Below are 14,232 nucleotides of genomic sequence, written 5' to 3' on the forward strand. Positions count from 1 at the left end.
AGTTTTTCAACCACTCCACAAATGTCTTGTTAACAAACTATAGTTTTGGCAAGTCGGTTAGGACATTATTTTTGCATGACACAATACATTTTTCCAACAATTGTTTACAGACAGATTATTTCATTTATAATTCACTGTATCACAAGGTACATAGCTACATACACTACTGTTCAAAAGTTTGGGGTCACCTAGAAATGTCTTTGTTTTTGAAAAAAAAAAGCATGTTTTTTTTGTCCATTAAAATAACATCAAATTGATTACAAACACAGGTTAGACATTGGTAATGTTGTAAATGACTATTGTAGCTGGAAAAGTCTGATTTTTAATGGAATATCTACATAGGAGTACAGAGGCCCATTATCAGCAACCATCACTCCTGTGTTCCAATGGCACATTGTGTTAGCTAATCCAAGTTTATCATTTGAGACACGCGCCGTCGGGCGGATGTCGTGCCTCATGCAAAAGGCTAATTGATCATTAGAAAACCCTTTTGCAATTATGTTAGAACAGCTGAAAACTGTGGTTCTGATTAAAGAAGCAATAACACTGGATTTCTTTAGACTAGTTGAGTATCTGGAGCATCAGCATTTGTGGGTTTGATTACAGGCTCAAAATGACCAGAAACAATGACTACTCCATAGCTGAACCCCTACTCCAGATTACTCGATTCAGAAGACTACTCCATAGCTGAACCCCTACACCAGATTACTCGATTCAGAAGACTACTCCATAGCTGAAACCCCTACACCAGTTAAACTGGATTCAGAAGACTACTCCATAGCTAAACCCCTACTCTAGTAAACTGGATCCAGAAGACTACTCCATAGCTGAACCCTACTCTAGTAAACTGGATTCAGAAGACTACTCCATAGCTGAACCCCTACTCTAGTAAACTGGATTCAGAAGACTACTCCATAGCTGAAACCCTACTCTAGTAATCTGGATCCAGAAGACTACTCCATAGCTAAACCCCTACTCCAGATTACTGGATTCAGAAGACTACTCCATAGCTAAACCCTACTTCAGATTACTGGATTCAGAAGACTACTCCATAGCTAAACCCCTACTCCAGATTACTCGATTCAGAAGACTACTCCATAGCTGAACCCCTACACCAGATTACTCGATCCAGAAGACTACTCCATAGCTGAACCCCTACACCAGATTACTCGATTCAGAAGACTACTCCATAGCTAAACCCCTACTCTAGTAAACTGGATCCAGAAGACTACTCCATAGCTAAACCCCTACTCTAGTAATCTGGATCCAGAAGACAACTCCATAGCGGTGTGGCAGCATTGGAGTCAGGGTCGGAGGGGGTTTGAAACATAGTCTGGAAGATTGTGAATAGTGAGAGAGGATTACACCACAATGTCAATGAAAAAAGGGATGATCTCCTGCCACATGCATTCAGATCCCGTGAGACACAATTTAATCTACAAACCTTAAAAAGCAAAAATCGGGCTTACTTGACTAAAAAATAAAGCTCAGAGGCCAGGGCAACACGCAGCTCAGCTCAGCTAGCTTACATCATGTCTGCATCTGGATGGACAGATTTATATAGGGAAACAATATGGCTGTTTGGTGAGGGAGTAGAGAGAGCACAGGCGAAGGAGAGAGAGAGACAGCTAGTTTACATCATGTCTGGATGGATGGATTTATATAGGGAAACAATATGGCTGTTTGGTGAGGGAGTAGAGAGAGCACAGGCGAAGGAGAGAGAGAGACAGCTAGTTTACATCATGTCTGGATGGATGGATTTATATAGGGAAACAATATGGCTGTTTGGTGAGGGAGTAGAGAGAGCACAGGCGAAGGGGAGAGAGAGACAGCTAGTTTACATCATGTCTGGATGGATGGATTTATATAGGGAAACAATATGGCTGTTTGGTGAGGGAGTAGAGAGAGCACAGGCGATGGGGAGAGAGAGACAGCTAGTTTACATCATGTCTGGATGGATGGATGTATATAGGGAAACAATATGGCTGTTTGGTGAGGGAGTATAGTAGCACAGGCGATGGGGAGAGAGAGACAGCTAGTTTACATCATGTCTGGATGGATGGATGTATATAGGGAAACAATATGGCTGTTTGGTGAGGGAGTAGAGAGAGCACAGGCGATGGGGAGAGAGAGACAGCTAGTTTACATCATGTCTGGATGGATGGATGTATAAACAATATATATATGTCTCTTTTGGTGAAATAGTAGACAGAGTAGAATTCCAGGTAGTTGTAGAGGGAGAGAGATGGGGAGGGAGAAAGAGAGTGGGGGTGGGGGTGGGAGAGAGAGAGAGATTGGGGAGGGAGACGGAGAGTGCGGGCGAGGGAGAGAGAGGTTGTGAAAGATAAAGAAGGATTGAGATCGAGAGAGAGAGATGTTCTACCTGGTGCTCCTAGTGGTGAGGTTGGGTTACCTGGTGCTCCCACTGTGTGAGGTTGGGTTACCAGGTGTTCCCAGTGTGTGTAAGGTTGGGTTACCTGGTGCTCCTAGTGGTGAGGTTGGGTTACCTGGTGCTCCTAGTGGTGAGGTTGGGTTACCTGGTGCTCCCACTGTGTGAGGGTTGGGTTACCAGGTGTTCCCAGTGTGTGTAGGTTGGGTTACCAGGTGCTCCCAGTGTGTGAGGTTGGGTTACCTGGTGCTCCTAGTGTGTATGAGGTTGGGTTACCTGGTGCTCCTAGTGTGTACGAGGTTGGGTTACCTGGTGTTCCCAGTGTGTATGAGGTTGGGTTACCTGGTGTTCCCAGTGTGTATGAGGTTGGGTTACCTGGTGTTCCCAGTGTGTATGAGGTTGGGTTACCTGGTGCTCCTAGTGTGTATGAGGTTGGGTTACCTGGTGTTCCTAGTGTGTATGAGGTTGGGTTACCTGGTGCTCCTAGTGTGTATGAGGATGGGTTACCTGGTGTTCCCAGTGTGTATGAGGTTGGGTTACCAGGTGCTCCTAGTGTGTATGAGGTTGGGTTACCTGGTGTTCCCAGTGTGTATGAGGTTGGGTTACCAGGTGCTCCTAGTGTGTATGAGGTTGGGTTACCTGGTGCTCCTAGTGTGTATGAGGTTGGGTTACCTGGTGTTCCCAGTGTGTATGAGGTTGGGTTACCTGGTGCTCCTAGTGTGTATGAGGTTTGGTTACCTGGTGTTCCCAGTGTGTATGAGGTTGGGTTACCTGGTGCTCCTAGTGTGTATGAGGTTGGGTTACCTGGTGCTCCTAGTGTGTATGAGGTTGGGTTACCTGGTGCTCCTAGTGTGTATGAGGTTGGGTTACCTGGTGCTCCTAGTGTGTATGAGGTTGGGTTACCAGGTGCTCCTAGTGTGTATGAGGTTGGGTTACCTGGTGCTCCTAGTGTGTATGAGGTTGGGTTACCTGGTGCTCCTAGTGTGTATGAGGTTGGGTTACCTGGTGCTCCTAGTGTGTATGAGGTTGGGTTACCTGGTGCTCCTAGTGTGTATGAGGTTGGGTTACCTGGTGCTCCTAGTGTGTATGAGGTTGGGTTACCTGGTGCTCCTAGTGTGTGAGGTTGGGTTACCTGGTGCTCCCACTGTGTGAGGTTGGGTTACCTGGTGCTCCTAGTGTGTATGAGGTTGGGTTACCTGGTGCTCCTAGTGGTGAGGTTGGGTTACCTGGTGCTCCCACTGTGTGAGGTTGGGTTACCTGGTGCTCCTAGTGTGTATGAGGTTGGGTTACCTGGTGTTCCCAGTGTGTATGAGGTTGGGTTACCTGGTGCTCCTAGTGTGTATGAGGTTGGGTTACCTGGTGCTCCTAGTGTGTATGAGGTTGGGTTACCTGGTGCTCCTAGTGTGTATGAGGTTGGGTTACCAGGTGTTCCCAGTGTGTATGAGGTTGGGTTACCTGGTGCTCCTAGTGTGTATGAGGTTGGGTTACCTGGTGTTCCCAGTGTGTATGAGGTTGGGTTACCTGGTGTTCCCAGTGTGTTTTTAAGGTTGGCCGGGTTAACTGCTCTGGGGACCATGGCCTTGCAGTGGTGGGCCAGGGTCTGATACTGGAGCAGGATAAACAGCTGGACCTGTGGGCTGAGGCTCAGTCCTCTACGGCTCGACATGTCCTGGGAGGTCAGGCTCTACATGGGGTCAAAGCTGAAATGGTCAAACAATCTGATGGCTGACTGAAAGCAATCTATATGGCATGATATTCTGTCACAGACATTCTGTAGCCTTACAAAACATGAACCATACCTCCCAGCTGAACTATACCTTCCTGCTGAACCATACCTCCCAGCTGAACCATACTGAACCGTACCTCCCTGCTGAACCGTACCTCCCTGCTGAACCGTACCTCTCTGCTGAACCATACCTCCCAGCTGAACCATACCTCCCTGCTGAACCATACCTCCCAGCTGAACCATACCTCCCTGCTGAACCATGCTGAACCGTACCTCCCAGCTGAACCGTACCTCCCAGCTGAACCGTACCTCCCAGCTGAACCGTACCTCCCAGCTGAACCATACCTCCCAGCTGAACCATACCTCCCAGCTGAACCATACCTCCCAGCTGAACCGTACCTCCCTGCTGAACCGTACCTCCCTGCTGAACCATGCCTCCCAGCTGAACCATACCTCCCTGCTGAACCATACCTCCCTGCTGAACCATACCTCCCAGCTGAACCATACCTCCCAGCTGAACCATACCTCCCTGCTGAACCATACCTCCCAGCTGAACCATGCTGAACCATACCTCCCAGCTGAACCATACCTCCCTGCTGAACCATACCTCTCAGCTGAACCATACCTCCCAGCTGAACCATACCTCCCAGCTAAACCATACCTCCCTGCTGAACCATGCCTCCCAGCTGAACCATACCTCCCTGCTGAACCATACCTCCCTGCTGAACCATACCTCCCAGCTGAACCATACCTCCCAGCTGAACCATACCTCCCTGCTGAACCATACCTCCCAGCTGAACCATGCTGAACCATACCTCCCAGCTGAACCATACCTCCCTGCTGAACCATACCTCTCAGCTGAACCATACCTCCCAGCTGAACCATACCTCCCAGCTAAACCATACCTCCCAGCTGAACCATACCTCCCAGCTGAACCATACCTCCCAGCTGAACCATACCTCCCTGCTGAACCATACCTCCCAGCTGAACCGTACCTCCCTGCTGAACCGTACCTCCCAGCTGAACCATACCTCCCAGCTGAACCATACCTCCCATACCTCCCAGCTGAACCATACCTCCCAGCTGAACCATACCTCCCAGGTGAACCGTACCTCCCAGCTGAACCATACCTCCCAGCTGAACCGTACCTCCCAGCTGAACCGTACCTCCCAGCTGAACCGTACCTCCCTGCTGAACCGTACCTCCCTGCTGAACCGTACCTCCCTGCTGAACCATACCTCCCATACCTCCCTGCTGAACCATACCTCCCATACCTCCCTGCTGAACCGTACCTCCCTGCTGAACCGTACCTCCCTGCTGAACCGTACCTCCCTGCTGCTTGGTGAACAGGACCTGTATGAGCAGCCAGCAGAACCATGATGCTCTCCAAAAGAAAAGTGTCATAATGTATTTGATTTCTGGCTTCTTTTCCTTTTGCAATGTAAAAGTAATCCAACAAGGCATAGTCATTAAGTTTTCATGAAGTATCTGATGACAAGATTTTACATTTAATCAGTTACTAACCAGTCCCCAACCCCTGTCTAGAGGGAACCACACCTCCATAGAGCTTACTCCATAGCTGAACCCCTACTCTAGTAAACTGGATCCAGAAGACTACTCCATAGCTAAACCCCTACTCTAGTAAACTGGATTCAGAAGACTACTCCATAGCTGAACCCCTACTCTAGTAAACTGGATTCAGAAGACTACTCCATAGCTGAACCCCTACTCTAGTAAACTGGATTCAGAAGACTACTCCATAGCTGAACCCCTACTCTAGTAAACTGGATTCAGAAGACTACTCCATTGCTAAACCCCTACTCCAGATTACTCGATTCAGAAGACTACTCCATAGCTGAAACCCTACTCTAGTAAACTGGATCCAGAAGACTACTCCATAGCTGAACCCCTACTCTAGTAATCTGGATCCAGAAGACTACTCCATAGCTAAACCCCTACTCTAGTAAACTGGATCCAGAAGACTACTCCATAGCTAAACCCCTACTCCAGATTACTCGATTCAGAAGACCACTCCATAGCTAAACCCCTACTCCAGATTACTCGATTCAGAAGACCACTCCATAGCTGAACCCCTACTCCAGATTACTCGATTCAGAAGACCACTCCATAGCTAAACCCCTACTCCAGATTACTCGATTCAGAAGACCACTCCATAGCTAAACCCCTACTCCAGATTACTCGATTCAGAAGACCACTCCATAGCTAAACCCCTACTCCAGATTACTAGATTCAGAAGACCACTCCATAGCTAAACCCCTACTCCAGATTACTCGATTCAGAAGACCACTCCATAGCTAAACCCCTACTCCAGATTACTCGATTCAGAAGACCACTCCATAGCTAAACCCCTACTCCAGATTACTCGATTCAGAAGACCACTCCATAGCTAAACCCCTACTCCAGATTACTCGATTCAGAAGACTCCTCAGGGTGAATATGTGGTTGTAAAGGGACGGTCTAGGGTTCCTATAAGTCCTACTGGGACTTGATGTATTTCTTGTAGCTCAAAGTGGAGCAGAGGGCCTCAACATTGCTAGTCTTCAGTGATCCCCCTTAGGTGTCCTACAGGGAAACTCCATGGAAATATGTGGCCTGGGAGTCGGAGCTCACTCCCATCTGAACAGCCATGATCCAGTTCACGACTAAGAGTTAGGACTCATTGCAGAGTTAGGATGGATGGTACATTCTGTTTAGATATGAGGTATCTGAAACCATCCACAGCAGAATACAGTCCCCAGGCTCCAGCAGACCACTGGCTTGGGATGGATATGTCATTCTGTGCAGCAAACAGAAGAGCTTTAGATTCAATCCGGTAGGTACTCTACTCCATTTCTAAACATCCATTCCAGTTCACGGAATCCAGAACGGTAAGGACGGATTGCTGAGTCAAGATGGATTGCTGAGTCAGGACGGATTGCTGAGTCAGGACGGATTGCTGAGTCAAGATGGATTGCTGAGTCGGGACGGATTGCTGAGTCGGGACGGATTGCCGAGTCGGGACGGATTGCCGAGTCGGGACGGATTGCTGAGTCGGGATGGATTGCCGAGTCAAGATGGATTGCAGGATGCTTGCCTTCTGTGACGCGAAGAGCTTGCGTTTTGATCCTTGAGGTCCTTTCTGTCCTCCTGACCAATCCGATGCCTCTTTCTCGGGCTCCTGACAAATCCGATGCCTCTTTCTCTCCTCCTGACCAATCCGATGCCTCTTTCTCAGGCTCCTGACCAATCCAATCCAACTGGTACCAATCAGCTTGGGTCATCGATGGTACAATACTTATATCAGCATCCACAAGTTCAACTTCCATTTGTCATGGTGCATCTCCCTTGCATTGTGTACAAGATACCCTTTCGTTTGTGCATTGAGATAACAAAATAAATGAATAAAAACTTTGATGCTTCAACGATGGGTTAGCCAATCTTCTCTCAGTTCTCCAACATCCTCTGATCCAGACTCAATTCAGACAGGACAGTAATTCCAGAGATGATACAGGCTTTGGTAATACCCTCTTCAACAGAGACTTAACAGTCCGTTAGTCTGTTGTGGTGTTAGTCCTCCCCAGTGAGTGATGCAGGGGCCGGGAGAATGAAACCGGTGCTCCAGATGCCATTCCAGCAGGGTCACTAGTACCGACCTCACACACACACACACACACACACACACACACACACACACACACACACACACACACACACACACACACACACACACACACACACACACACACACACACACACACACACACACACACACACACACACACACACACACACACACACACACACACACACACCATCCCTCATCCCTACGACCAAAAAGAGGTCACTTCCACTAGCATGTCCCCAGCCATCCATCTTTCGTGCATCAGAGTTCAGGAAGTAAAGCTCACATTCCACACACTCTCCCCAAATACCTCTCACACACACACACACACACACTAAGATGTTGTGGAGGTTGATGTATGTGTGTGAGGTTACGGTGACATGACCACACAATTTAACTTTTTCTTTTTTTTAACTACTAAAAAGCTCTCTGTGTGTGAGGCTACTCTAAATAATCCCATCTAGATCGGGTTAAATACCACAGTAACAACAGGAACAACACATTTGAAATAAACAGAGAACAGAGATGATGCATTCTGCTAGAGATGTCGCTGGATAAGAGTCTCCGTACGGGAGGCAATGCCAACCATCAACTGGCCACTAGTTCATATACTGCAGTCTAAACAGTAACACTCTTTATGGTTAGTCTCTTCAGAATGCTTATTATAAGCACACATATCTATGTCAGGTGCTAATAAACTTCATAAACATTTATAAACTGCCTCTGTAAAAGCATTAAGGCCAACCAGGCCTAGAGACTACGCAAACACGAATAACAATACTAAGTGAGAAAACTATTTTACACCACAGACTTATTTCCTCAAGGAGTTTTATTTAGTTCCTCCTCCTGTTCACATCAGAATACATTGAGCAAACAAATACACCCCCCCCCCAAAAAAACAAACAGCTGGTCTGTCTATAGTACAGCTGGAGAGTCTATAGTACAGCTGGAGAGTCTATAGTACAGCTGGAGAGTCTATACTACAGCTGGAGAGTCTATAGTACAGCTGGAGAGTCTATACTACAGCTGGAGAGTCTATAGTACAGCTGGAGAGTCTATAGTACAGCTGGAGAGTCTATACTACAGCTGGAGAGTCTATAGTACAGCTGGAGAGTCTATAGTACAGCTGGAGAGTCTATAGTACAGCTGGAGAGTCGAGGCATTCTGTGTGTGAGATAAACATGACTGTTGGTTAAACCAGACGGAATGTTTCTGTAAAGTGAAAGTGGTGAGCTGACAACATTCAGTAGGGTTTTTATCAAGTTATGTTATTGTACGTATACAATTATATTAAATATGATCCCTGACCAATGACTGGTCTGAAAGACAGACAGTTTAGCCCATCCCCCGAGTGTTATGGTTCTGCCCAGTGGGTCATAAGTACTCCAGGGTCGTGTTCATTAGGCACCAAACAAGAATACCCGGTCTTGTCCCATAACTAAATTGTCCGTTGTTTCTTCTTCTCCAGTTTCAAAGCATTTTGTCCGAATGAACACAACGCAGCTCCCACGACGCAGATGTCATGAGGTAAACATCAAAAAGCGACTCAATTTCAGTGTCACACTGTACGAATGCTGAATGTTTTACCTGAGGAGTATTCTAAAGACACATTCTGTGGGTGTTTGGTATTATCTGTGCCGAGTCCTCCCTGGTCCATAAGGAGTTCCTGAGAAAGTCACTTCCTGAAAAGGAAAGCCATTCTTTTTAAAAAGGGCAAGTCAGTATTTTACAAACTAACGGTAGATGGTTCATCAACCTGAAAGTACAGTTTCTCAAGGGTGAGGAACCATCTAACGTTAGTTTGTAAAATACTGAACTTCCTCTTCAAAATGAGGTAAGAGGTTACCTCAGCCTGTGAACAAGTTGGGGGAACTTACTCTTTAGGATGGTGTGGACTCTACCCACCAGGCACCCAGGAAACTTCAAATCAAATCAAATCACTTCAAATGAATGCACCGGTTGAGAGCCCTTATTGGCATCCATGTTGTCTGGTTGATGGTTATAATAACATATTTTGTTAACAGAAGTAGAGATTGCTACCATAAAGTTCAAACCATCAATGAGGTAGAGTCAACAAATCAGTTCAGGAGTATAGCCAATCACCACACAGTATTTCAATTGTTTTTTGTTTTTTTAAACCTGCTTTTATACAAACCTTCGCTATCGTGATTTTTGCTTTCTTCTAAAAATGTTTAAACCTGATCAGAAAACTAAAATCTAATCTTCAGTCTTTCTTACTTGACTTACATTCATTTGTCTGTTCATAAGCAGTTTGTGTATGTGGCACTATGGGAAACATTTCCTCGCTAGCGCTGTAGCGTTCAAAGACGATGAATTGACGTACACAACGAAAACAGCAGTTATGAGAATGACATGAATATACATGATAATCACCGAATAAAAACATTGGAGAAAGAAAATGTACATCTACTAATAAAACATACCAAAATATAAATAAAATAAACTATTCAAGCTGCTTCTTCACCTGGCTGTAAGATTAGATGAGATTTTCCCAGAATGCATTGTTTCTATGCAAACAAATGTGTATTCAGAGAAGGACCATGGAGAAAGTGGTAGTTCTAGATATTTAACTAGAGACAACAGTCAGTTGTACATTCAATACCTTGACATGTACATTTGTTTTTTAAGAGTTACTTTCTCAAAATCCAACCCTATTTGTCATCCATAACACAGATTAGTCCAGTTTGACTAGAGAAGAGGTCATTTGATTGAACACTGGTTTGGTCCTTAACACAGGACAACAGAATAACATGAGTTTACTAGAGAGAGACTGGTGGTGTCCAGTGTTAGAACTCTGCGGTCAGTTGGGCCCCTTGGAGGAAGAGGAAGATGTGGAGGAGAGGACATCACAACCACTCTGTTCAGCAGGAGGCGTCACGGAGGCTGCACTAGGAGTGTTCTGGGCAAACAGCATTCCTACAGGGGAGACAAGAACACAAATTGGTAGTCAGTAGTGGGACTCTGTGTGTCAAGTTAAAATGTCACAGTGACCTACGGGCTATCAGTTTGTTATTTCTGGACTATTTCTCCCGTCTTATCCGGTGTCCTCTGTGAATTTAAGTGTGCTCTCTCTAATTCTCTCTTTCTCTCGGAGGACCTGAGCCTTAGGACCATGCCTCAGGACTACCTGGCATGATGACTCCTTGTCCACCTGGCCGTGCTGCTGCCTGCGGCTATGGAACCCTGACCTGTTCACCGGACGTGCTACCTGTCCCAGACCTGCTGTTTTTAACTGCGGTGGCAGCGTAGCCTAGTGGTTAGAGCGTTGGACTAGTAACCGGAAGGTTGCGAGTTCAAACCCCCGAGCTGACAAGGTACAAATCTGTCGTTCTGCCCCTGAACAGGCAGTTAACCCACTGTTCCCAGGCCGTCATTGAAAATAAGAATGTGTTCTTAACTGACTTGCCTGGTTAAATAAAGGTAAAAAAATAAAAAATAAAAAAAACTCTCTAGAGACATCAGGAGTGGTAGAGATACTCTTAATGATCGGCTATGGAAAGCCAACTGACATTTACTCCTGAGGTGCTGACTTGCTGCACCCTCGACAACCACTGATATGATTATTATTTGACCCTGCTGGTCATCTATGAACATTTGAACATCTTGGCCATGTTCTGTTATAATCTCCACCCGGCACAGCCAGAAGAGGACTGGCCACCCCTCATAGCCTGGTTCCTCTCTAGGTTTCTTCATAGGTTCTGGTCTTTCTAGGGAGTTTTTCCCTAGCGACCGTGCTTCTACACCTGCATTGTTGCTGTTTGGGGTTTTAGGCTGGGTTTCTGTACAGCACTTTGAGATATCAGCTGATGTAAGAAGGGCTTTATGAAGACATTTGATTGATTGAACTAATTGGTAGTCAACCAGCCCAGTACTGACCGTGTCTGTTGTTGTTGTTGTTGAGTTGCTTCATGCCGGGGTTGAAGTGAGAGGCCATAGCCAACAGGTTCTGTTGGAACGCCTGTTGCATCAATCTCTGCTCTTCCTCCATGACCAAGCGAGTCATCTTCCTGTCTGGGCCCTCTCCTCCTCTCTCCAGTTTCGCTCGGAGGTGCTCCAGGGTAGCGGCCTGAGCTAGCTGCTGCTGCCCGAGGGAGAGAGCGTTGGCCATGGGTAGACGGCTTGACGTCATGGGGGTCGACATCGCCTCTGAGAGGGACCAGAGGGGGAGTCCTTTTTTCATAGATTAATGTCACACCGCAAATGTCAACATTTGAAATATTCAACATTTAACAAATGTTTTCAAAACAAGGCCATTAGATTAAAAAACATGGTCAGTCATTTGTTTCCTTATCAAGTACATGCTATGTGGATGGTCAGTGATCATGTCTGAATAAATCTGACAGTAGAGGGCGCCATAACACCACATTTATTATGTATAAATGTGGTGTCAGAACTATGTAGCCCATCACAAGTTAGTCACATGTTGGTGACAGGAAATCATCCATATTGTTCACCTAACTACATATCAAAAACATTTATGTGTTAAAAACCAGGAGGAGGGAGAAAGGAGGGAGTGGTGGGGCATCTTGGAGGGAGAGAGGAGGGAGTGGTGGGGCATCTTGGAGGGAGAGAGGAGGGAGTGGTGGGGCATCTTGGAGGGAGAGAGGAGGGAGTGGTGGGGCATCTTGGAGGGAGAGAGGAGGGAGTGGTGGGGCATCTTGGAGGAGAGGAGGGAGTGGTGGGGCATCTTGGAGGGAGAGAGGGGGGCTTGGCCAGGAATGGTGGAGGGGAAGTGGTACAGGCTGTTGCTGGGTCTTCGGCCTTCCCTCCGGTTACCGTCTATAGCAGCCTGGAGCTCGCCTGGAGAGCTCAGGCCTTTCTTCTCACTCTCGTACGGGTACAGGTACTTCATATACCTGGGTGAACGTGGGACGAGGCAGTGGTTGGATGTATTTAGAAGTACTTTTCTGTCATGAGGTGATTGGCCTAGCTAGGTCCTATGCAGCTTCGCTGACCTCTAATTAGCTTGCTTTTCACACTTCCCATTTAATTGAAGATGAGCACATCTACGCCACAAATGAGGAAATCTTGCTCAGGCCAATCCTTTTTTTTGAACACAAAGACCCATTTACGGATGACCTCCCTGTTTAACTCAATTTCACAGCATTTTCTTCTGTTTGGTGTTTAACGCCGAGGCGTTGGAGGTGGGCAGGTTGAGTCCTCTCGTGATCTCTCTCCAGATCTTCTTGTTGATGACCTCCACCAGGCCGCCCTTCTCCGTCACCAGCTTGTAGAGCATGTACAGGTCCAGCACCTGCTTAGCCATGATGGGGATACGGTTCACCGGGGTGCCTGGAGAAAGAGGTAGAAGAATTTAAACTAGACGTCTACAGATCCAAGATGGTGGCAGATATCATGATGGGGATGCGGTTCACCAGGGTGCTAGGAGAAAGAGGTAGAAGAGTTGAAACTAGACGTCTACAGATCCAAGATGGAAGGAGTCACTCAATGCCTATGCGGCCAAGATTTAGGCAGTCGGATTTGATTTAAAATGAGGTCAGACTTCATAACACTGAAGATAAATAACATTCTGACAGCTCATGTTCCCAAAACACCGTAGGTTGTACAGTAGTGTCTGTTGATCTAGCTACAGTAATATGTCAAATGAACACCTATTTAACCCAGTGTCAAAGCCCCAAAAAAACATCAGTGAATGTATTGGAATAAAGTACACTTATCCAATTGAAAGGCATCAAATTGTTGCTTTAAGGCAACTCCTAAAGTCATCCAATAGTTATAATAGGAAGCAATAGTCTACGTGGCCAACAAATCCAGCACCGCTTCCCCCTGCTTTGAAACAAGCGCACTTGTCTTGGTAAATCAAAGTCAGATTTTTGTATATGTATATTTTTTTTCTCACTGAATCTCCGTTTGGATATTGGTTTGGCTACTATTAGGGTTGTGTAAATGTTAGGGTTGTGTAAATGTAAATCCCTCCATCAGGTCCTACTGGCCTGGTACTCAGGGCTCTATTGTCCCTCCATCAGGTCCTACTGGCCTGGTACTCAGGGCTCTATTATCCCTCCATAGGGCCCTACTGGCCTGGTACTCAGGGCTCTATAGTCCCTCCATCAGGTCCTAATGGCCTGGTACTCAGGGCTCTATTGTTCCTCCATCAGGTCCTAATGGCCTGGTACTCAGGGCTCTATTGTTCCTCCATCAGGTCCTAATGGCCTGGTACTCAGGGCTCTATTGTTCCTCCATCAGGTCCTAATGGCCTGGTACTCAGGGCTCTATTGTCCCTCCATCAGGTCCTACTGGCCTGGTACTCAGGGCTCTATTGTCCCTCCATCAGGTCCTACTGGCCTGGTACTCAGGGCTCTATTGTTCCTCCATTAGGTTCTACTGGCCTGGTACTCAGGGCTCTGTTGTTCCTCCATCAGGTCCTAATGGCCTGGTACTCAGGGCTCTATTGTTCCTCCATCAGGTCCTAATGGCCTGGTACTGGTACAGGGCTCTATTGTCCCTCCATCA

At 46.7% G+C, this 14,232-nt stretch overlaps 1 protein-coding gene across 1 annotated transcript; it reads right to left on the reverse strand.

Annotated features, from left to right (window-relative positions):
- Positions 1 to 9,849: 9,849 nt before the first annotated feature.
- On the reverse strand, positions 9,850 to 13,045 carry LOC115121313 (AT-rich interactive domain-containing protein 3A-like). Its single transcript, XM_029650373.2, has 2 exons — positions 11,635 to 13,045; positions 9,850 to 10,674 (listed from the first exon to the last, which is right to left on the reverse strand). The coding sequence occupies exons 1-2, from the start codon at positions 11,936 to 11,938 to the stop codon at positions 10,559 to 10,561; spliced, it is 420 nt and encodes a 139-aa protein (XP_029506233.1). The 5' UTR covers positions 11,939 to 13,045; the 3' UTR covers positions 9,850 to 10,558.
- Between the last annotated feature and the right edge of the window lie 1,187 nt (positions 13,046 to 14,232).

Source organism: Oncorhynchus nerka, linkage group LG9a (genome assembly GCF_034236695.1).
Source record: "Oncorhynchus nerka isolate Pitt River linkage group LG9a, Oner_Uvic_2.0, whole genome shotgun sequence".
Classification (NCBI taxonomy): domain Eukaryota; kingdom Metazoa; phylum Chordata; class Actinopteri; order Salmoniformes; family Salmonidae; genus Oncorhynchus; species Oncorhynchus nerka.